Genomic DNA, 24,813 nt, shown 5'->3' on the forward strand with positions numbered 1-24,813 from the left:
CCTCAACATTTTCAGCAGCTGATTTTCGGCGACGTCCCGGAAATTCGAAGGCTATCGAGGGTCAAGCCGGTCGGTACCCTCCTACCTGATTCTGCCGCCTCTTCTTCTTCTCCTCCTCTTCCCCCCAGTCTCTCCCTCCTCATCTCTTCTCTTCCTCCCCCTTCAGCCCTTCTTAACCGTCTGCTCTGTCCCGGAGACGAGAGAGAGAGCTGGCTTCTCCAGACTACCCAGCAAGTGAAACCATTCAGCAGCCATGAATAGCTTCACGCGAGCGGCGGCCTTGTTCGCTGCCTCTCTGGGCCTCGCCAGTGCGGCCACCGTCAACTATGACTTCAACATCACTTGGGTCACGGCCAACCCAGACGGAGCGTTTGCGCGTCCCGTCATTGGCATCAACAACCAGTGGCCCATTCCTCGCATTGAGGCCAACGTTGGCGATCGCATTGTTATCAATGTCAACAACCAGCTTGGCAACCAGTCGACCTCGCTGCATTTCCACGGCCTCTTCATGAACGGCACCACGCACATGGACGGCCCCGTGGGCGTGTCTCAGTGCGAGATTCCGCCCGGTCACTCCTTCAAATACGACTTTACTGTAAGACTTGCAACATTTCGTTCCTGGTCTAAATTTGACCGCATTCTGACTGGAAATTGCAGATTGATCAACCCGGCACATACTGGTACCACTCTCACCACAATGCGCAGTATCCTGATGGTCTTCGCGGTCCTCTCGTCATTCACGACCCCAAGTTCCCCTACCGCAAGGAAGTTGACCATGAACTTGTCCTGACCCTCTCAGACTGGTACCATGACCAGATGCAAACTCTTCTTCCGCAGTTTTTGACCAAGAACAACCCGACTGGTGCTGAGCCGGTGCCCAACGCGGCGCTCATGAATGAAACTCAGAACTTGACTGTCCCTGTCGAGCCCAACACGACTTACATGTTCCGAGTTATCAACATTGGTGCCTTTGCCGGCCAGTACCTCTGGATCGAGGGACACACAATGCGCATCGTTGAAGTTGACGGTGTCTACACCGAGGCTGCTGAGGCTGACATGGTCTACATCTCTGCTGCCCAACGAGTCAGCTTCCTCCTCACCACCAAGAACGACACTTCTGCCAATTTCCCCATTGTCTCCAGCATGGACACTGTAAGCAATCGCCCAACAAGCAGCACTTCAGCAGCGCGTCACAATACTAATCAACTTATAGACCCTCTTTGACACTCTGCCAGATGACCTCAACTATAATGTCACTGGTTGGTTGACCTACGACTCCAAGGCCACTCTTCCCGAGCCTGCCCTTGTCGACGAGCTCAACCCCTTTGACGATATGACGCTTGTGCCATATGACAAGATGGAGCTGCTGCCCGAGCCGGACCAGGTTGTCGAGCTCGATGTCATCATGGACAACCTTCGCGATGGAAAGAACTATGCCTTCTTCAACAACATCACTTACACCAAGCCCAAGGTTCCCTCCCTGTACACGGCCATGTCCACCGGCGACCTCGCCGACAACGCTGCCGTCTACGGCGAGTTCACTCATCCCTTTGTCCTGAAGAAGGGCGAGATTGTCCAGATTGTCGTCAACAACCTTGATTCTGGCCGTCACCCCTTCCATCTACACGGCCACGCCTTCCAGGCCATTCACCGCTCTGAAGAGGAGGCTGGTACCTTTGAGGACGAGAATCTCTCTGAGAGCGACTACCCTAGCGTGCCCATGCGACGAGACACCCTCGTCATCTGGCCCAATGGTAACATTGTCATGCGCTTCAAGGCTGATAACCCTGGTATGCGCCCCTCCCATACATTTCTCCAATGTCGTCTCTCCTTTCCTAATTCTAATTCGATCTAATAGGTGTCTGGCTCTTCCACTGCCACATTGAGTGGCACGTCGCCTCTGGCCTCCTCGCCACGTTCGTCGAGGCTCCTCTTGAAATCCAGAAGCAGTTTACTATTCCTGATGACCATCTCGCCGTCTGCGATGCCGCTGGTACCCCTTCCAAGGGCAATGCTGCTGCTAACACTGTCGACTTCCTCGACCTGACTGGCGAGAACAGGGCCTCTAAAACCATCCCCGGCGGGTAAGCATATTATCTTCCCTTTTGTGTAAATGCTATAATCTGACATTGTTCTTTTAGTTTCACTCCCCGTGGTATTGTTGCTCTCGTCTTCAGCTGCCTCACCGGTGTCCTTGGTGTCATCGTCGTCGCCTGGTACGGTCTGTCCACTCCCCTGGAACTCGTTCCCCTTGAGGTCACCCGCATCGTCGAAAACTCAGAAGTCACTGAGACATCTGCTGCTGCCAATGGCGACGAGTCCAGAGCCGCAATCTCATCTAGCAATGATGCTTCTGGAGGCGCTATTTCGAGGAGCTGAGAAGAGGAGGAATTTTCTGAGTAGATGGAGCTTGGTGTGGAGGAGTACAAAATATGAAGCTATATATAATCTCACGCCGTATAATGATTTTTGTTAAAATGGAAGAAATTTTGAGATACCCCATACTATATTCTCACACTGAGTTGCCCTTCGTGAATTTTGTAGACTTTTTTGCGTCCATGACACGATTGTTTTCTTCGTATTTTAGCTACTGGGATAACACCATTGTTCTACCAAGATTAAAGAGAATAACCAAAAGAAAAGAGGAAGATATATACAGCGAAGAACCAGGAGAGATAGAAAAAAAGGAAGGGAAAGGGAAACAAAGGGGGAGGACAGAAGATAGGAACAATAGCATCCTACAGCGCTAAGAAAGGGGTGAACAAAGAAAACTATATAAAATAAAATAGGATGGCCCATAAGCGCTCCCTTCCCAAATGTTCCCCCTTGAATTTTGAATATTTGTTTTTTAAAAATCCCTTCAACCCACCTGCCAATACCGATATACGGATGAAGGCAGTTCACGACCCGCCTCATCCCCTATTGTTGAGTCCTTCCCCTCCGTTTGCGCCAAGCCATGCAAATATTAACAGCTGCACAGCGCTGTGTGAGATTCACCAAGACAACACCCATTGTTGTGTGAGAGAGAAAAAAGGGGGCTGAGAGAGGTAGAGTGGTCTACCTTGTTTCTGCCCCAGATGATAAACAAAGTTTGACCTCCATGCTGTCAATACAAATATTAACCGCCTTCAAAAGTATGGCTCTTCAGCTCCCATACTAACACCCCGTTCCTTTCACGATAATGTGTCGATAGCTATGTCCGTTGTCCATCTGGATTCGTGGACAGCTACTGATTGTCTATTCCTTATCGCGGTTCGATTTAAGCCTTTCTGGCCTTCTTGTTCAGGCCCTTTGCCTTTCGTGATTTGATGTCAACCTCGGCAAGCCACCTGCTCGCCTTGACCAGCTGGACCACATTGATGATCTGCTTAGCCAGCATGATCGGGAAGCTGACACCGGTGATGATCCAGGGGAGGGTGGAATCCATCTTGTTCGCTCGGGCAATCTCAAGGGCTGCGGCGCTGAAGGGATCGGGGAACATTTGTCGGAGGAGAGAGGTGTTGACCGGGACGCCGGGCTGGATCTGGCCACCGCTGGTCTCCTCCACGCTCTTGATGAGGTGGGGTGAGAGGAGGGGCGAGGAGAAGGACAGGAGGTAGAGCGCGATGAAGAAGACTTCATTGAATAAGCAGAAGACGAAGAGAACGGTCTAGAGCAGCGTTTTTGGTCAGTACAGCAAGCCTCGATGGCGGGGGAACTAGTGACCGGGGGGTATGCGAACCTTGTTGGTGTAGTACAAGTTCAACAGCCAGCTCTGGCTCTTGTCAATGTTCTTGTGGCTCGAGTCGGAGCCTCCAACAACCAGAGTGGCATACATGTGCATGTAGTGGCTGGAGAAGTCGAGCGCAATCAGGCCCTGGAAGATGATGGCCCATCGCGGAAAGGCCGAGGACAGGAAAACCAGCAGGCACGAGGTGGTGCAGCGGTCCGTGACCATGTCCAGGACGGCACCGAAGCGAGTCGACTGGTTAAAAGCTCTGGCAGCATATCCGTCGAGAGCGTCGAGCAAGCAAGAGACGCTGTAGAGCAGGGAGCACGTGCGAGGGTGTAGGGGCATATAGTATAGAGAGGCAATAGCAAGGACGATTCGACAGTAGCCTGGCAGCGCAGCAAATATTAGCAATGCTGTCTGGATTTCTCCTCCGTACGGGGTCTCATCGTCAGATTTGCACGCGTACCTATAATGTTGGGCCAGAACAGAAAGATGTTCTCGTCGCCGTCAGAATCCGAGGCTTCCGGCGCATCGCGAGTTGAGCCGTTGCCATCAACAACGGCAGTGGAGCGGTCGTCGTCAGAGCCATGCTCGAGCTTTTCTTGGGCAGCTCGCCGTCGAGTCCGAGGTGCCGACATGGTGGTTGATGGTGTGCGATAAGGTATCACAAAGCTGAGCCGCAGAGATACGAGGGGCAGCGGAATTGCCAGCAAGCTCGCGTGATTAACGACCGAAGGCTGCAAGGTGTGCTCGGTGTTCGTTATCTGCCTGAGCTTTTGAGGAAAAAGCAGGCGGACTTTCGCGGGAGGGAGGGGTTCGGCGTGGAAGTTGCACAAGAGACGGGCGGCCGCAGAAAATCAACGGGGGACCTGAAGTAGATTATAAGAGGCGTCGTGGGATGAAGCAAGATGGAAAAGCTGGGCGAAAGAACGGATGCGAATGGAAAATGCTACAGAAAGTTAAGGAGAGCTTGATTGGAAAAAGCAAAGCTTGGGTACGCAGCTAGCAGTCCATAGTGGCGGACACGGTGTCGCAATTTGCCGTGGACGTAGATTGGGATGGTGCAAAAGTGGCCGCTCAGCCTTGGCTAGTCGGTGGCTGCACGTGGTGATGCGCCAAATTAGGTTAGTCGGTAGGTGCGGATCCTCATCCATCCAATCCGTTTTGATCCTTGAAGATTATTTATCATTTCATGCGTTGCCCAATCTCCATTCCGCACTCACACCACAAAGGGCATGATTCCGCAGCTCGAGGCGTGACTGGTTTGACTTTGGTCTTACAAAACTCTCATTAGCTGGAATTGTGGGAGGCAACCTTTTAGGTTGAGCCTTCTTTCATTACAACAGATCAAATGTTCTCTTCAGCCACATCATCACCGAATCAGAAGCACCAGATCGTCAGGCATCCAGGCTGAAAGCTGTGTTTGCTTCAAATCCCTTCCTCCGCCTCCCTGCCAGCTCATCATAGCCATTCCTTCAATCGACTTGGAGGCTTTAATATACACAGCCAGCACAGTGTCATCACCCAGCCAGCCAGCAATTTCGCATACTCCGTAGACGTCAACACCGAGTGAGGCTGCAATGTCACCTACGTGCGAAAATACACCTACACCCTCCAAGTCCACAGCGGGCCGAGCAGACAGGCATGGGTATGCCTTGCGTATCTGTATTCGTATGCCTGCAACTCCGGAGCAAGGCGGCGGATTATTCTTGCAACCCGTGCCCATCCGGGATTCCATCTCCTTGGTCCCGGGCCAGAGACAAGGTTCCCTCCGCCTTGCTGGGGGGAAAAGAGCCGCGTGCATGTATCGACAACACGCGACACAGCGCCTAATTACACCCATCACAGGTACCTAAGTATGTAGATAGCATGGCCCATGCGGAGAATTGCTGCTCATCCCAATATCTGTGCTGGATTTGATGTTTATCGTCCCCCAAAGTAAAGTTGCACGCAACGCGCGTCCGAATGCGTTTAATAGACGTCTGGCGAAATAAGCGGGACTGCAAATTACCAATAATACACTTTCGTAATTGTTACGAAGTCAGCAAGGAATTGATGCTTTTTTTTTTTTTTTGCTCTACGTATACGTGCCTAGTACTCCATAAATATCTACGAGTACACAAGGTCTACCTATAACTCCGACTGTGACAGAGCATCATTATACTTTATACAAAGCATATAACTTGTGCCCACCCTGGTTCATCTATCGCCAGGCTGGATGCCGTAGCCAGAGAGACACAAGGACAAAAGTGTGGATACATCGTCCGAGTTTGTTAGCAAATATCCCTTCAATAAACGATGCAGTTGTTCCCATGAGTTTTTGCAATTCCGCCTTGAACATAGCTCAGTCGCCGGATTCTCCCTCATGTTGGCTTCTATAAACTTTCATTGCAGCGAGCAAATCGACAGTCTCTCTACACAGAGTTTTCTCCGTCTCTCTCGCATTTCTACAGATTAATCAAAAAATATAATTGCCTCTAGCATATCTTGTACTTAAATATTTCTCTCCCCAAAATTTGAGCTATAAAAAAAGTCACGCTGCTCCGATAATATGCGTCGGCGTTGTTCGGGATCTTGAACCTTACTTAAGTAAGCCGATCAACATACCTAAGAGTCACACACCCCTCTTTTTAGCAGAGCTGCTATACTGGTACCGGGCCCGCTATCGCCAAAGCCGTCTACTCAAAAGGGCCTTGTTTGGCTTCTTTTACTCTTTCTTTCTCACCTTGGGTATATTGTCAGTTTGGATATCTTGAGCATCTGCGCTCCAGAATCTCCTATTGATGGTTCACAATGGCTAACTTGATCACTTTGGCCACGTGCTCCCTCAACCAGTGGGCGCTGGACTGGGAGGGAAATCTTGCAAGAATTCGCAAGAGTATTTTGAAGGCCAAAGAAGCCGGAGCTACCTTGCGAACTGGCCCTGAACTGGAAATAAGTGGCTATGGCTGGTAGGTTCTTTGACGCCATCGATATGGTTGCTCCTGGGATAATAGCTTGTGTTTCTCAGTTGACACCGAAACGGCCGAGTGCTAACTACAACTGATAGTCTCGATCACTTTCTTGAGTCCGATGTCTATGATCATGCCCTGGATATGCTATCCAAAATCCTAACGGATACATCCCTTCATGGCATTCTCATTGACGTGGGACTCCCTCTTATGCACAGAGGCTGCAGATATAATTGCCGTGCAATGATCCTTGATGGCAAGCTGCTGTGTCTTCGTCCAAAGATATATCTGGCCAACGATGGGTGAGTTAAGAAGACTGACTACCTTGCCTTACACTCATGTTGATGAGTGTTCAGAACTCCTCGGTGCTTCATAAATAATCAGCCGGGAGCTCCAACATAGGCAATGACTGATCCCTTTGCTATAGAAACTTCAGAGAGAACCGCTTCTTCACCCCCTGGAACCGCCCCAGATATGTTGAGAAATACAACCTTCCTCCACAGATCCAGGAACACCAGGGAGTTCGACAGGTGCCTATCGGTGACATTATCTTGTCTCTTAATGATACAACACTTGCAGCCGAAACCTGCGAAGAACTTTTTACTCCTCAGGCACCACACATCAACATGTATGTATTCCCCTTAATGAAAACAGTCTCTCGTCAGCATTTACTAATTATTAACCTCAGGGGTTTGAACGGCGTTGAAATCTTCACAAACAGCTCAGGATCCCACCACAGCTTGCGCAAGCTCAATGAACGAATCGCTTTGATTCAGGAGGCCACCCGAAAGAACGGCGGCATCTATCTCTACGCAAATCAGTCGGGTACGTCTAAAGCCAGCATTCCTTTATTAGTCACTCCTCTGCTGACAGTTCATAGGCTGCGATGGTGACCGTCTGCTCTACGATGGCTGCTCAATGATCATGGTGAACGGCGAGATCGTCGCTCAGGGCGCACAGTTCAGCTTGGTGGATGTTGAAGTGGTAGTTGCAACGGTCGATCTTGAGGAAGTACGGTCATATCGCTTTGCTCCATCTCGTGGTTTCCAAGCCACCCAAGCGCCAGTATACGAGAGAATCGAGGTCGATTTCCGACTCACGCATGACACCCTCCGAATTCTCGAGATCCCGACGCCACCTAGGCCAGCAAGATACCACCTCCCGGAGGAAGAGATTGTATGTGCTCTTAACCTGATATTCACTCGCCATATCAATGTCCACCCGAATACTATAGACAGACTAAAGGAGGTTTTGCTAACCATGGATATCATGTAGGCTCTCGGCCCGGCATGCTGGCTATGGGATTACTGTAAGTCTTCGCGCCCACTACTTTGAGCTCTATCATCGAATTGTTGATCTCAACTACTGACCATCAACCCAAAGTGCGACGAAGCAAAACCGCAGGTTACTTGGTCCCGCTATCAGGAGGCATCGACTCATGCGCCACAGCCACCATTGTCTACAGTATGTGCCGGCTCGTTATTCAGGCTGTAAAGGATGGGAATGAGGACGTAATCGCCGACGTCAAGAGACTTGCTGCCTACTCTGATAAATTGCCCGATACACCAGAGGAGTTTTGCAACCAAATCTTCCATACCGTCTACATGGGCATGGCCAACCAAAGCAGCAAGGAAACTCGACAGCGTGCCAAGGATCTCGCCAAACGTATTGGCAGCTACCACACGGATATGAACATTGACGATACTTACCACGCCACAAAGAACTTGCTTACACAGGGAACTGGATTTGAGCCCAAGTTCAAGGTTCACGGAGGTTCAGCTGCCGAAAACTGTATGTGTTTCTTCTCTGTGAAGCTGTCAGGATTCAATGAATTCGCTAACACGGTCAACGTAGTGGCCTTGCAAAATATCCAGAGCCGTTCCCGCATGGTAATCGCCTACTACTATGCGCAGATGCTGCCGACGGTTCGACAACGGCCCGGTGGAGGAGGCCTATTGGTTCTTGGATCGAGCAACGTTGATGAATGCCTTCGAGGATGTGAGTAACCTTGAAGCCTTGACATCCTGAATCAATGTATGCTGACAATGTTGTGCTCTAGATCTCACTAAATACGACTGTAGCTCCGCTGATCTCAATCCTATTGGATCCATCAGTAAGACCGATCTGTAAGTACTTTTCCAAAGCGATATCTCAATAGAGGGGATGCTGGATGAGACGCTACTCGCAAAATATTCCCCATTCATCTTATAGACTGCCAACACACATTCCAAAACAAGACATGGCTAATATCTTACTTTATAGTAAACGATTCATTACCTGGGCAAGCAAGAATTTCGATATGCCCATCCTGGACGAATTCTATCATGCCATTCGTAAGTCAATGGTTGCCAGCCCGCGAATCATCGCCAATGTTACTAACAACGCAACTAGCCACGGCCGAACTCGAACCCATCACTGAGAACTACGTTCAAAGCGATGAAGGTAAGCGAAACGAACATACAAATGTCAAAGAACTTTTGAGCTGACGTGACAAACACAGCCGACATGGGCATGACTTATGACGAATTATCCCGCTTCGGTGTAAGTACAGCAGTCCCGTCAAAAGCCACACAAAACTGGGCTAACCTACCATCAAACGACAGACGCTTCGCAAGCAGAACAAGCTCGGGCCGTACGGCATGTTTCTGAGACTGCTCAACGAGTGGGGCGGCCACGGAAAACTAAGTCCCCGCGAGATCGCCGACAAAGTCAAGCGGTTTCATTTCTATCACTATATCAAGTACGTAAACTTCTCCAACCGTCATCTACGATTCAAGGCATTAATAAATGAATTAGCCGGCACAAGCAGACCGTCGCTACACCGGCCTATCACGCTATTGACTACAGTCCAGATGATCACCGATTCGATCTCCGTCCTTTCCTTTACCCCCCCGCGTTCGAGGGCTGGTCGTTCAAGAAGATTGACGAGCGCGTAGCAGCATTGGAGAAGGCTCTAGAACGGAAACAGGCTAAAGCATAGAAAGGATTGATGTTTCATCAAGAAATAAAACAAAAATACTCGTCCAGGCCACCATCGTTACCAATGTGTTGACTGTCCTCTTCCCCGTACGTGGCAACCTCACATGCTTTCAAACTGACTTCCCGGCCGGATGTCGGTTCCGGGGGACTGCTGCTGTTGGCTCCTCCTCACAACTTTATCAGGGTGCAGACAGCGTTATCTTTTCCCAAAGGATCCCGGTTTCACAATGACCAATTAGGCTATTTGGGTGCCGTCCAACGGCATATCGCTTCTGTGTGAAAAGCCACAAGTCAAACGGGTACCAACGAGAAACAAGCATCATCATTGGGCCTTTACAGCTGTTACCTACCAACAAACATGTTGTTAGTCTCGCAGTCCCCATGTCCCGTATGGAGCATCAGAGTGCAGAGTACCGTTCATTTAGCATTAGGCTCCTCCCCCCCCTTGAACGAGTGATGTATCATATTGGGGAGCTTCCGGGGAATGCTTGCCGGCATTGACGGCCATCGTCCTAACTACGAGAAACTACCAACTAGCACTGCTACTGCGGGAAGGCATAGTAAGAAGGGGGAAACTCCCGGTCCTATTGCGGAGTCTTGAAGGGCTCGAAAGACGCCTGCAGAAGATGCAGAACGAAACGAAACTGCAGAAAGCGCAAAACAGCCATGGGTCCCCTCCCCAGGCATTAGCACCGCGAGAGAGAGAGAGAAAAGTGCTACGATTTCTAATGCAACCCTCCTAGGACGAAGGAAACGAGCGGGGGGGTGTTGCGTGTGGCATCATTCGTCATCTTTACTCTCTCTCTTCCTGCCGTCAGCCCAGTTGGATCAAGTTGGGCCGTCTCACTCTCTTGCCATTAACCAGAAACGTTGTCGTCAGCACAACCACTTGCACATCTAGATCTCGGCATCCCCGTCGATCACGGTCCAGTGAGCACTGGCGCGAACCACAAGCCCGACTATTGTGTAAGAGATCTTGGTTAGGGCCATTGCGGGAGTGCCTGTGAAGTCGAGGCCTAATCCCAACTCTGCTAGTCAGCTTGGGAACTGAACGGGACTGTGAGTAGGTTCGTTGTTTGCCGTTAGATGTATTCGTTATGCCTTGGTAGGCTTTGACTTTCCCTTCTTCCCTATAAATAGTGTATAGGACCTATCACAAATACAATACGAACACTGGACACTCTATACATAGTTGTCGAGTAATGTGATTAACAAGTGCCAACATGCCAGCACCGCTCCGTAATTAAGCGGAGATTTTTAAGCTGGCGGTAGCGAGGGACTGGGATTATGAGTTGTCTCCGTGATGCCAGGCAAAGGGGACGGCCAATTACTACCTGTGCTTTCCGTATTCCGTGGGCACCCGTATTCCGCGTTTGCATTCCGTAATACTGGGTTGTTAAATTGCCGGTGTTATGCTTGGGGTCAGATCGGCCAAGGGAAGATTGTGTCTCCTTCTCCTTTCTGTCAGGCAATTAGCACAGGGCTCGGTCACTAATTGCCGGAGACAAAAGGAGAAGATGGGGTTAACGAGACGGGGTCCTTGTCGATGGCGTTGTGGCGTTAGAAGTTGGTCTTTTTTGACAGGTAGGCGCGGAGCCGAAGAAGCAGAAAGAAGAGTTGCATAAGCCATCTCGACACAAGAGCACGGAAGTCCGCACACACACAGGCTCGCAAAAGGACCAAATTTCGGGCCCGCGACAAGTCTCAAACACACAGCTTCGGCTTTGCGGACAAAGATGCCAAAGGCGCTTGGGTTTCGTTTATCGACTCTGGGGGCTCCAGGACAACGCTATGCTAGGGCGAGGCAGGGGCTCGATGATAGTTGGGATGCGGAAGAAAAGCCGACTTGGCCCGTCATGCTCGAGTCCATTTTTTTCGTGCGTTAGCCGACTTGTCTGTTGTTCGCTTGGGCTGTTTTGTTTGTTCGTTGTGCTAGTGCAGAGAGAATCAATCCTCCCCCTCCCCTTTCTCTGTTGTGAGTGATCGGACGACAGCTTCGGAGATGGGCGCGGGCGGCTCGCACGAGCATGCATCCAGGTAATACTGTAGTGCTGTAGCGCATCAGCAATGACATTTTGACTAGAGTGAGTGCTGACGCCTCGTTTTTGCTTTTTTTTCTCCCATCTTTTTTTTCTCCAGTTCCCGCTCCGGCCCCCAACGTATCTATCTCGGCCGGGGATAAGACGCTATGTAGGCTCGAGCATTAGCGCAACGCGACCTGCCTTTCTTTGGACGTTGCGATGTGATGCGTTGCGACGACGGCAATGCAGGAGCATCAAGACGGAAACTTGTCTCTTTTTGAGGCAAGGTCAGGCCAGACCACACCAGTCCAGACAAGTCGGGTAAGGTCAGCACAGGCACCGTCCATCCAGACCAGAAAGCGGCATGTAGGCTACGATGCACTGTAGCAGCAGTATTACCAACGGCATCTCTTGGCTCCAAGGGATGAATGGTCGTGCGTACGGCACAGTACCGTACCGTAGGATCCATGGATCAGCGACGTTTAGTCCTTTCCTAGCACCGCACACGCATCTTTACTGCCGACGTCTGAAGGGGGATCGCCGTCCATCTGCACGGAGCAGGGCTGCGGCCAACACTAGTCGAGCTCCGCACAGACATTGGTCCAAATAACCTCTGGTCCGACGTGTAGTATATCTTGTGTCTTGTGCTTGGAGATGCCAGGCCTTCTAGTCCAGCGCCACCGACACACACACTTGGTAGAACTTTGAAAAGTAGCACCACTATGTCGTAGGTGCAAGCATGTACTCGCAGCCCAAGTTCAGCAGCAAGTTCAGCAGCAAGTCCTAGCACCGCTACTAGGGAGGTACTCGCTCCTAGCATGTCTTTGTGGTTGATCCAGAGGCATTGATGGCGCTTGTTAGTCCGGTCCAGATGTTGGGTCTCTCGATGCTTGGATGTCGCAAGGCGGGTCTTGTGGTGCCGAGAGCCAGCGACACAGAGACGCCTCAAGTCTTGGCCGATGCCGCTGTCGTCGTCGTTTTTTGCCTGCACCGCCCCGGGATGGCTGCTGTACGAGTATTGATACATGTATCGTGTTGATTGTAATGTTGCCACGCATGTCCTCGTGATGATTGCGGTCTTTGGTTTGACTGAGTTGTCCTGGTACCGGTACTTGCACGAGCAACAAGCAACATTATGACAGATATGAGCTGATGGCAGCTGGAGATTTCATCTCATCACATTTACAGCCAGGTCGACGACAGGCACATGCCCTTGCCGCAGCTGAGGCCAGTGGCTCTTGCCCACATCCAGTTGGCTGGACACGCCGCTTTTCCAGCGCCAAGGGACTTGCACATGTACCGGTACCTCTCCGGGCCTGGATCCGTTGCATGATGTTGGCAGCCTGCGGCAAGGTCTCCAAATGGTCTGCACATCCAGTACTGTCCAGTACGGTCCAGCACGCAAAGACGATGCCCCGCCATCTCCTAAAGGCCGTCCCACCAACGCGCAGAAGTATCAGTACGCGCATGCAAGCCCCCTTCTGCCATCCCATCCCATCCCCATCCATCCATTAAGCAGAGCCACTACCGTTTGGCACCGACTGCTAGGGTTCCCTAGCATTAGCATTAGCATTAGCATTAGCAGCGGAAAGCTGGGCTGGACCTCAGCCTACGGACTACGGGGGAGCTGCTCGCGCGACTCCAGCTCCTAAACTAGCACCTGGACTGGAGTTGGCCGCACACAAAATGCACCAGGAGCACAAAAAAATAATGGAACTGCAGGGAAAAAAAGTTTTTGCCGCCAGCATCGAACTCGCATCGCATGCATTGGATGCATCATCAACACGGCGCCGGTGAGCTGCTAGCGGAACTGGATTGACTCGGATCTTGCTAGCCCTTTCGCTCTCCTTTTTAAGCCCAGCTGGGGCCTGCGCTTGGACCTCCGGCGTGCGAACACATTGATCAGTGCATGTACGGAGCAGTCGTTAGATTCATTTTTGCATCTCCATCTCCATCCGCATCTCCATCAGCATCTCCATCAGCCCCTGGTCGAGCGTCGAGCAAAGCCCTTTCTGCTGCGCTCCCCAAACCAGAAACGACCCCAATCCAACTGAAGCCAAAACAAACCGAAACAAACCAAAACCAAAACCAAACGAACCCTGAAAAAAAAACCTCCTTCTCACATCGACTGACCCCCCGTTGGCGCTCATCCCGTCCGCAAACCCCTGCTCGAACCACCCCAGCAACTCTGGCTCGTTGATCCTACTGCTGCAGGCACTTCCAGGCACGGTCACCAAAAGCCCTTGTGGGATCCCGTTCGAGACTACTTGTCGTCTGCGGCAATCGGAACGGCGCATGCCAAGCACCAACTGCTCTTGGTCTCTCTATCCTCTCGTCTTATCTCATCTTTTCTCTTCCTCTCTTCTCTTCTCTCTTCTCCCCTCTGGCTGTCGAGGTCTCACTGGGTAACCTGTGTATCTGTCTGTATTTTGTGGCGTTGGTCACGTTCGCCAGCTGTCCTTCATATCTAGGGCTCCTCAACTGACCGAGCTCCCTTTCTGGACCGGTGGGCTTTATTACATCTGGCTGCTGAGTGACCCGGCATCGTCTCCCGGCGCAGCTGTTTCAATTTCTTTCTTTTTCTTTTTCCCAGACTTCTTTCTTTTCTTTTTTCGTCTTCCCGTTATCTCTCCTCCCCTCTGGTCCACCGCATTTACGCAGCCATCTTTTTACTAAAACCATTCGGTGGTCGCCGGCCTACCTTTTCCCAACGCAATATCGGGTATCGCCGCCTGCATTGATTCGCCTGCTCCGCTAGCATCTACTTTGCTTCCTCCTCAGACTACTCCCTATTACAATCTTACCAGGGGACGAACCCGACATTAAAGCAACTTTTGCTCAGGGCAATTGTTTTCATCACCTTTTTCTCCTCCCGCACGGCTTGCAAGCTCAACGTCATCTCTCCTACAGCTCTGCGCCAGCATCGTTCCATTTTCCCGCCACCGCAGCACCCTAAAGATTGAGTTTCCAGCAGCCGCAGCCATGGCACCACACCCGACTCTCAAGACGACCTTCGCCGCGAGGAGCGAAACGGCGACGCACCCCCTAACCGCCTATCTGTTCAAGCTCATGGACCTCAAAGCCTCTAACCTGTGCCTGAGCGCCGATGTACCGACAGCGCGGGAGCTCCTCTACCTTGCTGACAAAATCGGCCCATCCATTGTCGTGCTCAAGACACACTATGACATGGTCTCTGGCTGGGATTTCCATCCCGAGACTGGCACCGGCGCCAAGCTGGCCACGCTGGCTCGAAAGCACGGATTCCTCATCTTCGAGGACCGCAAGTTCGGGGACATTGGCCACACCGTCGAGCTGCAGTACACCGGCGGATCGGCTCGCATTATCGACTGGGCCCACATTGTCAATGTCAACATGGTACCGGGCAAGGCGTCTGTGGCCTCGCTGGCCCAAGGAGCCAAGAGATGGTTAGAGCGTTATCCCTGTGAAGTCAAGACGTCGGTCACTGTTGGCACTCCCACAATGGATCAGTTTGACGACATCGAGGAGGTCAAGGAGGCCGAGCCCGTCACCGTCAATGGAAACGGAAACGGAAACGGGAATGGCTCCTCCAACATGATGGAAAAGCCCATTTACTCTGGTCGAACCGGAGACGGTCGCAAGGGAAGCATTGTTTCCATCACCACCGTCACTCAGCAGTACGAGTCCGTTGCTTCGCCCCGCTTGGGAAAGGCAATCGCCGAGGGAGACGAGTCACTATTCCCAGGCATTGAGGAGGCACCGCTAAACCGTGGCCTCTTGATTCTCGCCCAGATGTCTAGTCAAGGCAACTTCATGAACAAGGAGTACACTCAGGCTTGCGTCGAGGCGGCTAGGGAGCACAAGGACTTTGTCATGGGCTTCATCTCACAGGAGACGCTCAACACAGAGGCTGACGATGCCTTTGTCCACATGACCCCAGGCTGCCAGCTTCCCCCCGAAGATGAAGACCAGCAGGCAAACGGCACCGTTGGAGGCGATGGCCAAGGCCAGCAGTACAACACGCCGCATAAGATTATTGGCCTCTGCGGTAGCGACATTGCCATTGTGGGCAGAGGTATCCTCAAGGCCTCAGACCCCGTAGAAGAGGCAGAACGATACCGGTCAGCAGCGTGGAAAGCCTACACAGAGAGGCTGCTGCGGTAGGAAGGAGAAAAATAAAAGCAAGGGGAGGAGTGCGGAGCTGGGGGAAGCTCTTGTCCAATGCCGGCATCATAGAATGCAATGTATTTAGGCGAACTCTATCTTCTTCTTCCTTTTTGTGGTCTAGCTGGGACGTTGCCCAGTGACGTTGATATCATTGCATGCACAAAGGTGGAGGCGAACTGAACATTGGTGGATCTGGAATTTGGAATTTGGTACGATATGCTCGCGAGTTAAGGCAAACAAACGTTGGGATTTTGTAGGAACATTTAGGATCAACGTCGATGGTTTTATTCTACTTTTTTTCATTATATAGGTAATGAATACGACGGGAATTTTCAAGTCGATAGTATCAATACTATTGGAGCCTATGGAGGCTTTTCTGCTGCTCCCCCGGTGCTAGGATATAACACCAGGACTACTTTGGTCGCTGCAACATTGCATATGCGTGATCCTGTTCCCCAGCACTTATCTGCTAGCTAGCTCTGGAGAAAGAGGCCCGTCCATGCCAAAAATAAAACCAACTGCCCGTTGATAGGGAACCATCCCAAGTCTAAAGAAGCACAGCACCGATCCGGGTTAGGTACTTAATGCTGGTAATAAGGCTGCCCATATCCGGGATTAGTCGAAGCACGGAGCAACACTGTCCGCCGACGCACTATTTTCTGATCCGCGACAAGGGCTGCTAAACATGCAGTGCTCCGATGGCACAATTTACTGACTTTATTCAATAGGTCGATATGGATGCTAGTAAGGTGGTCAAGATTTGGCCCCCCCCCAGAAGAGGCCGCGTTGATTACCTATTCTCTTGGGCGTTTTAACTTTACCGCTAACATTCCTTATTCAGATACGCTTGGCTCATACCTTGTTTTTAAGCTCATAGAGGTAGTAGCTGATGAGCGAAGCAATAAAGACAGGGAGTACTGTACGCATTCGAGTCGTCACCCAGACAGGCATTACTTACGCTGCGTAGACAACTCGGCGGGGATGTCTGCATTGATTGTAATTTACATTACTGATAGCATGTATTACAGAGCAACCCGGGGAAGAAGAATGTCAGCCGGCACATTACAGACTATGGCCGTCTTGGCAAATACGTAGGCAGAGAAGAGAAACACCAGCAGTAGTACAGTAGGATTAGAATGCACATCTGATTGCAAGCCATCAAATGTACGTACGTCTGGACTATCAGGTAATCACCGGCGGCCCGGATTTAACGCGGAGTCTTTTTGCGGCAATGCCATGATTCTCCGTGGTCGCCGGTCGCCCCACCTGCCTGCCATTCTTTCGGTGCAGCTCTTCAGTTCAAGTTTCCAGGCTTGCGCAATTCCGCATTGGTGCCCTTTCCACCGACCATTTTTCTCACTCCCTCACCGTTGCCGCTCCCTCAAAACCGCATCATCCGAAGCCAGCGTCAATTTCACGAGCGAAACATGGCCGATATCGAGGTGGCCGTCAATGTGCGGTCCGAGCGGGGCCCGACCAAGAAGCGGAGACGGGTTGTCATCTCGTGTACCGAGTGTCATCGACGGAAGCAAAAGGTCGGGACCGAGCGAAAGCCCGTTGGATGATCGGGGATGGATGCTGACGTAGAGCGAACAGTGCGATCGCGAGCTGCCATGCGGGAACTGCAGGTCTAGGAACAAGGAAGCCCACTGCGCCTATGAGGCCGGAGCGCCCACCGCCCGCGACCAGGAGACGCAGGCTGGCCTCTACACCTCCAAGCACAGCGATAGCGTCACACCTACTTCGAGGGCCGAGCCGCTGTCGTCTATGGCCACGTCTTGGGGATATGCTCAGACGGGGGCGTCCACGCTCTGCTTTCTCCAGAAGATTGAGAGGGCTAGCGAGGCGGATGGAGAGGATGCGCTGTCCAGCGCCTCAGGCCAGGCCACATACTCAGATACCTTTGCCGTCAAGGAGAAATACAAGGGGCTGATCCGACTGCTGCCCGCCAGGATGTACATTGACCAGCTGGCGGAAATCTTTTTCAAGGACTTCAACTGGCAGTATTACCTCGTCGAGCCCCAGATCTTCTACGAGCTGCTTGACCAATGGTCCAACTTGCCCTTCAAGGTCCTCTCTTCACGCGGCCCGGAGGCCTTGTCGCCGGATCTGAGAGTCTTTCCAGCACTACTATTTGAAGTCATTGCAACATCAATGCTGGTTCTCCCCAAGCCTCTCCATGAGTCTTTTGAATCGCTCAAATACGCTGCCAACATGACGTTTGAGGATTTGGCAGCCGACTACAGCGAGTCTGGGATTGCCATTATCAACCTCTTTGGGCCCAAGATGCTTTCTTCCACTTCAATCCAAGTTGGATTCATGCGAGCGGCCTTCCTAAAGTACACCGCCAACGTTACTGAATCGGTTCGTGGATGCCCATGGGACTCTTATCACGTAGATGTGATGATTTTGCTGACAGTGGTTGTATGGATTAGTGGCACCAGATTGGTAGGACGATAAGAGACGCACAAGAGCTTGGCATGCATCGAGATGCACTCGACCCCAAGCCGACGTCTAACGATGTGGAAAGCGTCTTGTTAAACCAGTGGCAGGTGGAGAAGAGGAGGCATCTTTACATGATGTTGGCAACATGGTACGTGTTTTTCTTCGCCATGTCACCCAAGTGAGAAAATCAAAATTTTCTGACGATAGACATGAAACATGTGTATAGGGACATCCACATGTGCCTCATCTTAGGCCGCCCGGGCTCTCTAGATTACAGGCATGGAATGCCATCAATTCCCATTGATGCACGTTTTACGACTGCCCAGGATCGATCCAAGACGCCAGTCATCCCCAGGGAGGAAGGCATCGATCCTCCTACACCACTGACGAGAAACCTGTTTTTGTACAAAGTCATGATTCCACTGCGGGATGTTCTGGACTTGGAGGCTGAAGGGCCGTGCCCCAGAGACTTTTCAAAGGTCCACAAGGTACAGCAGAACATTATGGAGATCCACGATAGCACGCCGGCCGTCTTTCGGATAGAGAACCCCGACAGACAGTGGGATCATAGGCCTGATCTGCATTGGCTTCAGCAAGCAAGGTGCCTGTCTGAACAGATGTTCCACTTCACGCTAGTCGCGCTTCATCGGCCCTACATCTTCCATCGGGAAGAGAGTCGGGTTGAAGTCATCAAGGGCAGTCTTGGCATGCTGGAAATGCAGAGGCAGCTGTTTGCAGGGTTGCCACCAAAATCCTGGAGGAAGTATGTCTCGCCCAAGTTTCGAAACTGCACGTATCCTCCTTGAGAAGTATTGGCTAACTTTTGTTTTCCCTCTTCATCTAGCTGGCATTTATTTTACGGTAGTTTCGACGCTGTGACGCTGATTGCAACCATCTACATATTGTTCCCTTACGAGAATGCCGAGTATCGAGAAATGGCGCTGCAGCATTGCCACTGGACGGTTGAGCGGTTTGCAACCATGAAGGACATGAACCCCTTGGCCAAGTCGGCGATAGGAGTTCTCCGCGCAGTCGTGGCTAGACTAGTCAAAGCCATTGGGAACTGCGCGCCCCCATCTTCTATCAGCGCTTCTGCTGATACCCTACGCAACGCCTCTGACACGCCTCTATCGACGACGAGGACCCTAGGGTCGACGCCGGCAAGTTCGATCGGTAGGGGTTCGATCGGCCGGAGCTCAGCCGAAGGAAGTGTCAAAGTGTCCTCTGAGCTGGTGTCGCCGGCGGTGGCGGCCCCGTCTACCGGAGAGGATGGGTCGGCTGCTTTCTCATCAATGATGCCTGGCGGATGGGAGATGCCGCAAGATGGGAATGGCTTCCCCGGCATTGCGCCCTTCTTCGCGATGGGAGATCTCATATACAAAGAGCTGACGGTAGACCAGGACGAAGAAGTCGCACTAAAGACCGACACGGAGATGCTCGGGGATGATTCATTCCTGTGGCAATTTGAGGGAGGGTTTGGGCAAGATACAGTGTGGCAGCTCTTCAACCAGCATCAGCCAGGTAGCAACGAAACTGGCTGAGACGGGAGACTTTAAAATTGAGGATAGCGTGATGTACCGTGCTGTGTGAATCGATTCAAGGAACTAGCGGTGATGACACGATTGAATGGGCCAAGAGAGAGGCGGAAGGGAGTTTGATGAGGTGGCTGGACTCTGTGCTACCACACTAGCAACTAAGCTGGACGCTTCTGCTCGTTTTTTTCTGAGACACACAGGAAGATTTCAAGCGGCTGAGTCTTTGGGGGACAAGGATGATTGGTTCCAAGGCCGGCAAACGAACGCTTCTTAATGCGCAGAGCCGTTTGAAAACGAGCAGACCAGCGCCCCTGGCTTCCAGCTTTGCTTCCCCCCTGCTGAGGGCACAGACAAGACCACATGCGAGTACCACCAAAAGCTACCGCTACAGCTTGGAGAGGATCAAGACCAATACCACGACTTCAAGTCATTATTATTAGTACTGCATTCAGGATCGTCTCGTTCTGTTCAGAAAAAGAAGAGTACTACAAACAGGCAGAGTGCAGCAAATCTCAACGCTGAGACCCAGTTGGCGGAAAGGAATAAACGCCTGCGCTAGTCTGCTCTGGGCCATGTTTTACCGCTGACTGCTGCGAACCCCAGCTTTTGCGCAAGACGGAAGCATCAGAGGTTCAATGTTACTTTTAATAGAACGCTGTTGGATGGTGACATGCTTAATTTTAAGCCCTCAAGTATCAATTTTAAGACTCTCTAAATTCAATTTTAAGTCCTCAGGTTTAATTTTAATCCCGGCCTTGGGATCAACTTTAAGACGTTTGGATTAATTTTAATCCTCATGGCTATCATAAATGGCGAGCAACGACGCCCCTCCAGTTCTAACTTGTACTTGGTGGACACAGCGCAAACAAATAGCCCAACCTAGAAATCCTTCTATTCAATATTATTAGTGCACTCACTACCCCGGACAACCAACAAACAAAAGCTGAACCTGGCATTTAATTCATTCAGCCTCAATCAGTGATTCATTTGCTCAGCTTCTTTTCCATTCCAAAGGAAGGAGGCTTGGCAACTGTGCAAACACGTGCGACACCGCTATTGCGAATCACCATAACGGGTGGCCGCAGTGCACTGAAACAGTACCTCTCAGCTCGGTTTTTAGAGGGTCAAAAAAAATCTACCTGAGTCGCCACACTTTTTGCTCTCAACAACGACAATCAAACATTCACACTGCATAATATCTATTCTTCTTTCCCTATTCATTCATTCTTGCCACCTCTCAGCAGCAAGTCAAATATAATAAATATATAACGAAAGAAGCTCTTCTCTATCTCACCTACTTCTTATTTCTTCTACACGACTTATTTGCCTAGCGCTCTCACTAGACAAAGGCAGAAAAAAAATCGATTTCAACATCCTTCGCAACAGCGGCAAAGAAGATAGAAAAGAACACACGCACACACAAAAAAAGAAATTTTAATCATCTAAGATGGCAGATAAGATGAATTCATACATTGGGCCGGATGCTATTCAGAGTTTTGTCAACCGATATCATGCGCTGCGAGATTACAATGACACTTCGGAGAATTTAATCAAGGTGGGTGGATTTTTTTTCTTCTACGTCCCCTGCTTTATGATATTTGACGATGCCTTCTTTTTGCACCTTTTGAGCTCAACACTGGAGTATAAATGAAATGAAATGAAGCTACTCGCTTTGATCCTTTTTATTTCAGTTCTTCTCGTCATTGAATAACTGACCGCCAGCGAAATATATCATGTTCTTCTTCTAACAATGTTCACACCCTTCAGGAACTCATATTACACTGCGATCGTGTCGAAAATGAACTCCGCAAGGAGAGCCAAAGGCTAGTCAACTCTCAGATGAACCTTGCAGATGCAGTCAATACCCAAAGGGAGCTGCTCCAGCGCGTTCAGCTGTGTGAAGCTCGCGAAGAAAGCGCACATGACAAGACGAGCAGGGAGATGGACAAAGTAAGGGTATGCGGAACTCTCCTCTTTTTTCTTTCTTTAACAGAGTGCAAGATACTGACGAATATCTAATCACAGAATCATAATCCTTACGTCATGGTTTTGATAGACGGCGATGGTCTTGTGGTACGTTGCGCGGTTGAAATTTTTTTCTACAGGGCTGCTACTAACTTTGTCTTCTCATTTGATAGTTCCAAGATACATGGATCAAACAAGGCCTCGAAGGCGGTAAAAAGGCTGCCAACGCTCTGCTGTCGGCTGTGCTAGAAATGTTTAGCGATGAGGACGGAGATTTGCAAATCTTGGTCAAAGTCGTCGCCAATCTTTCGGGACTCGCCAAGGCGATGCAGCGGGATGGCTGCATAGACAATCCGAGCCTCCTAAAAGACTTTACGCTCGGCTTCACCCAAGCCAAGGCCACGTTCGATTATGTTGACGTTGGCTTCGGAAAAGAAAGAGCAGATTTAAAAGTCAAAGGTATGATGAAGAATGAAAATATCATCCAGAACAGCAAACACTAGTGACCATGGAGCTAACTTTGTTCTCAGAAACGGCGAGATGGCACCTACGAAATCACAACTGTCGGCATATTCTGTTAGGTATTTCTCACGATGCTGGATATGCCCCCTTCCTGGACGAAACCGTTCAGAACGAGGCCACTAGGCAGAGGATCAGCATCATCGAAGGCGTCGCTACGGTGCCTGAGCTCGTCGCCACCAAAGTCGGAATAACCAAGCTAGGCAACGGTCTCTTCCGCGACGACAAACTCTTTGACAAATTCTCTTCCTTCTCGCAGGCACCCAGCCAACCGACGAGCGCAGCGGTTTTAACTCAGACGGTTGTAAACGCAGCATCTAGGACGGCAAGCCCAGCCATCAGCGCCAGCAGCTCTAGTCAGACTCGCACCCCGATCATCTCCTATGCCGATATCGTGTCAAGTGCCAGCCCACCGCCGCAGATCACGCTTCCATTGGCACGAAAGCCGACGCAGACGTCATCTTGGCGGGATAAGCCCCAGGCGCGCGCTCAATCAGAGACACATTATATGCTGATCCCGCCGAGCACGCCTGATAACTGGAATCCCGGCACTCGCGGCTTCGATAAGCCCATTAGAGTCAATACCCTGATTTTGGACGTCATCAAGAGACGAAAGGATGGCGACAAGCTATGCAACAATCACTACCTCCGAGGGCCTTGCGCTAAGAAGGATATTTGCCCGTTTGCCCACGACTACAAGATCAGCGACGAGGAAATGAAGGCGGTTGCTGTCCTAGCCCGCCAGAATCCGTGCTCTTCTGGTCAATTTTGCGAACTCGATGATTGCATATACGGCCACCATGTAAGTGATACATCTTCTAGTGAAACCAAAGAAGAAGTTGTTGCGCGGTATTGCTCACATTTACTTTGACAGTGCCCCAGCATCCGAGACGGTATTTGCCAGCACCCGTTTTGCAAATTTCCAGAGGAGGCTCACCCCCCCGGGACGACTTTCAAAAACCAGTATATTACCGCCAACTTACTTAACTAGAAGTCGGGGAGTACGGAATCTATGGCATATGACCCGATATTTACGATTCGAGAATAATGAGAGAACCTAAGACCTCGTGATACGAAACTAATGAGAGAGCTTGAGACAAGATTGACATCGCTGGGGAGGGAGACGTTGCTTATAAGAAACTTTGGAGTTTGGGGCTTTTGTTTTTCTTGATCTACACATGACATGGCTTTTGTGAATTTGGGGCACTTCTACCTTGGTCGAGTAACGTTTACTTAGTACGTAGTAATTATAAAAGAGTGCACAATTCTTTCCCCCATTTATTATCATTGCTTTGTTCATCTGGAGGCTGAAGTATAAGAGCATGTGCTCTCTTTTATTTAACACTGAGTTTCAGCCAGATCGGTACAATCAAAGTACCTGCAGGAAATGTCATCTCTCAACAAGCGGTCGTGAGTGTACCATGTATTCCCCAGGTACAACCAATTGACCCCACCAACCACGTCCAGCAACGACCCCACCATTGAATCTGGCAACTGGCAATATCAAAATTCCCAACTTCAACCTCCAACCCTCAACCTCCCACCTCAACCGCCTCCGCCTCTTTTTCTTCTTTTTCGCATCGCCACTCGCTTTTCCTCCTCTCTTACTTCTCTCTCCTCCTCTTCCCTCTACAAACTCCGCGCAAATCCCCCCCAATCCTCGCCCACAATGTCTCACCCACGGGTGGAAGAAGTCTCCGACAGCGACCCCGACATGATCTCGGACCCCGAAGAAGTCGACCTCGACGACTTTGCCGAATCAGACATCCTGCGCGCCCGCCCCTCCGGTCAACAGCGCACTGTCGAATCATCCGACGATGAAGACGAGGAAGACATCGCCGCCAGCGTCCCCGCGCACATCCTCAACCCGCTGTCCGGCCCCCAGACGTCGACGCTGCCCCCGACGGCCGACCGCTCCGTCTACAACAGCTTCCAGTGCCTTTATCCAGTCTACTTCGACGCCTCGCGGTCCCGCGCCGAGGGCCGCCGCGTCTCCTCCGCCCTGGCCGTCAAGAACCCGCTCGCCCGCGAGATCGCAAACGCCTGCTCCCGCCTGCGCCTGCAGACGCTGCTCGAGCCCGAGAAGATCCACCCCAAGGACTGGGCCAACCCGGGCCGCGTCAAGGTCGGCCTCAAGAAGAGCCCCGGCTCCGCAGACATTTCCAACAAGCACCACCTGTACGTCCTCGTTGCCAAGCACCTGCGCGAGAACCCGACGACGGAGAACTCGCCGGGCCTGAGGCTGCGGTTTGGCGGACAGATCCAGCCGCCGGAGGGGAAGCCTTATCCTAAGCCTGCGGTGCCGCGTGGGTGGAAGATGGGCGAGTATCTGCCGTATTTGAGCGCGGCTATGACGGGAGGAGGTGTTTCAGAGAATTTGTTCAAGGATATGATGAAGGAGATGCAGGGAGGTGCTGACCCTATGGCTGCGTTGATGGCTAGCCAGGGTGGAGGTGGTATGAGCGGTTCTGAGGAGAGCACGAAGAAGAAGAAGAAGGACAAGAAGGGCAAGGGGAAAGCTTGACGGATTGACGGATTGA

General features: G+C 51.2%; 7 protein-coding genes across 7 annotated transcripts; 6 read left to right on the plus strand and 1 right to left on the minus strand.

Moving 5' to 3' along the window:
- Positions 1-253: 253 nt before the first annotated feature.
- On the plus strand, positions 254-2,379 carry T069G_07307 (multicopper oxidase domain-containing protein; the record flags this gene model as incomplete). The annotated part of the gene is made up of 5 exons (XM_056174517.1): positions 254-595; positions 658-1,152; positions 1,214-1,790; positions 1,859-2,084; positions 2,142-2,379. The coding sequence occupies 5 exons, from the start codon at positions 254-256 to the stop codon at positions 2,377-2,379; spliced, it is 1,878 nt and encodes a 625-aa protein (XP_056028096.1).
- An 880-nt stretch (positions 2,380-3,259) lies between these two features.
- On the minus strand, positions 3,260-4,350 carry T069G_07308 (CDP-alcohol phosphatidyltransferase domain-containing protein; the record flags this gene model as incomplete). Its single annotated transcript, XM_056174518.1, has 3 exons — positions 3,260-3,649; positions 3,722-4,098; positions 4,179-4,350. The coding sequence occupies 3 exons, from the start codon at positions 4,348-4,350 to the stop codon at positions 3,260-3,262; spliced, it is 939 nt and encodes a 312-aa protein (XP_056028097.1).
- A 2,155-nt stretch (positions 4,351-6,505) lies between these two features.
- On the plus strand, positions 6,506-9,643 carry T069G_07309 (carbon-nitrogen hydrolase domain-containing protein; the record flags this gene model as incomplete). Its single annotated transcript, XM_056174519.1, has 14 exons — positions 6,506-6,663; positions 6,762-6,965; positions 7,091-7,291; positions 7,352-7,488; positions 7,544-7,839; positions 7,939-7,972; positions 8,047-8,454; positions 8,518-8,661; positions 8,723-8,789; positions 8,926-8,996; positions 9,055-9,105; positions 9,164-9,204; positions 9,267-9,403; positions 9,460-9,643. 14 exons carry the CDS (start codon positions 6,506-6,508, stop codon positions 9,641-9,643), a joined length of 2,133 nt encoding a protein of 710 aa, XP_056028098.1.
- Positions 9,644-14,645: 5,002 nt separating this feature from the next.
- Positions 14,646-15,806, plus strand: T069G_07310 (orotidine 5'-phosphate decarboxylase / HUMPS family domain-containing protein; the record flags this gene model as incomplete). Its single annotated transcript, XM_056174520.1, has 1 exon — positions 14,646-15,806. One exon carries the CDS (start codon positions 14,646-14,648, stop codon positions 15,804-15,806), a length of 1,161 nt encoding a protein of 386 aa, XP_056028099.1.
- Positions 15,807-17,236: 1,430 nt separating this feature from the next.
- On the plus strand, positions 17,237-19,795 carry T069G_07311 (fungal specific transcription factor domain-containing protein; the record flags this gene model as incomplete). Its single annotated transcript, XM_056174521.1, has 6 exons — positions 17,237-17,344; positions 17,406-18,054; positions 18,121-18,173; positions 18,245-18,402; positions 18,481-19,017; positions 19,099-19,795. The coding sequence occupies 6 exons, from the start codon at positions 17,237-17,239 to the stop codon at positions 19,793-19,795; spliced, it is 2,202 nt and encodes a 733-aa protein (XP_056028100.1).
- A 1,441-nt stretch (positions 19,796-21,236) lies between these two features.
- Positions 21,237-23,264, plus strand: T069G_07312 (uncharacterized protein; the record flags this gene model as incomplete). The annotated part of the gene is made up of 6 exons (XM_056174522.1): positions 21,237-21,344; positions 21,557-21,739; positions 21,815-21,862; positions 21,928-22,213; positions 22,285-23,075; positions 23,148-23,264. 6 exons carry the CDS (start codon positions 21,237-21,239, stop codon positions 23,262-23,264), a joined length of 1,533 nt encoding a protein of 510 aa, XP_056028101.1.
- Positions 23,265-23,942: 678 nt separating this feature from the next.
- On the plus strand, positions 23,943-24,797 carry T069G_07313 (SRP19 protein domain-containing protein; the record flags this gene model as incomplete). Its single annotated transcript, XM_056174523.1, has 1 exon — positions 23,943-24,797. The coding sequence occupies one exon, from the start codon at positions 23,943-23,945 to the stop codon at positions 24,795-24,797; it is 855 nt and encodes a 284-aa protein (XP_056028102.1).
- Positions 24,798-24,813: the final 16 nt, after the last annotated feature.

Source organism: Trichoderma breve, chromosome 4 (assembly GCF_028502605.1).
Source record: "Trichoderma breve strain T069 chromosome 4, whole genome shotgun sequence".
Taxonomy (NCBI): domain Eukaryota; kingdom Fungi; phylum Ascomycota; class Sordariomycetes; order Hypocreales; family Hypocreaceae; genus Trichoderma; species Trichoderma breve.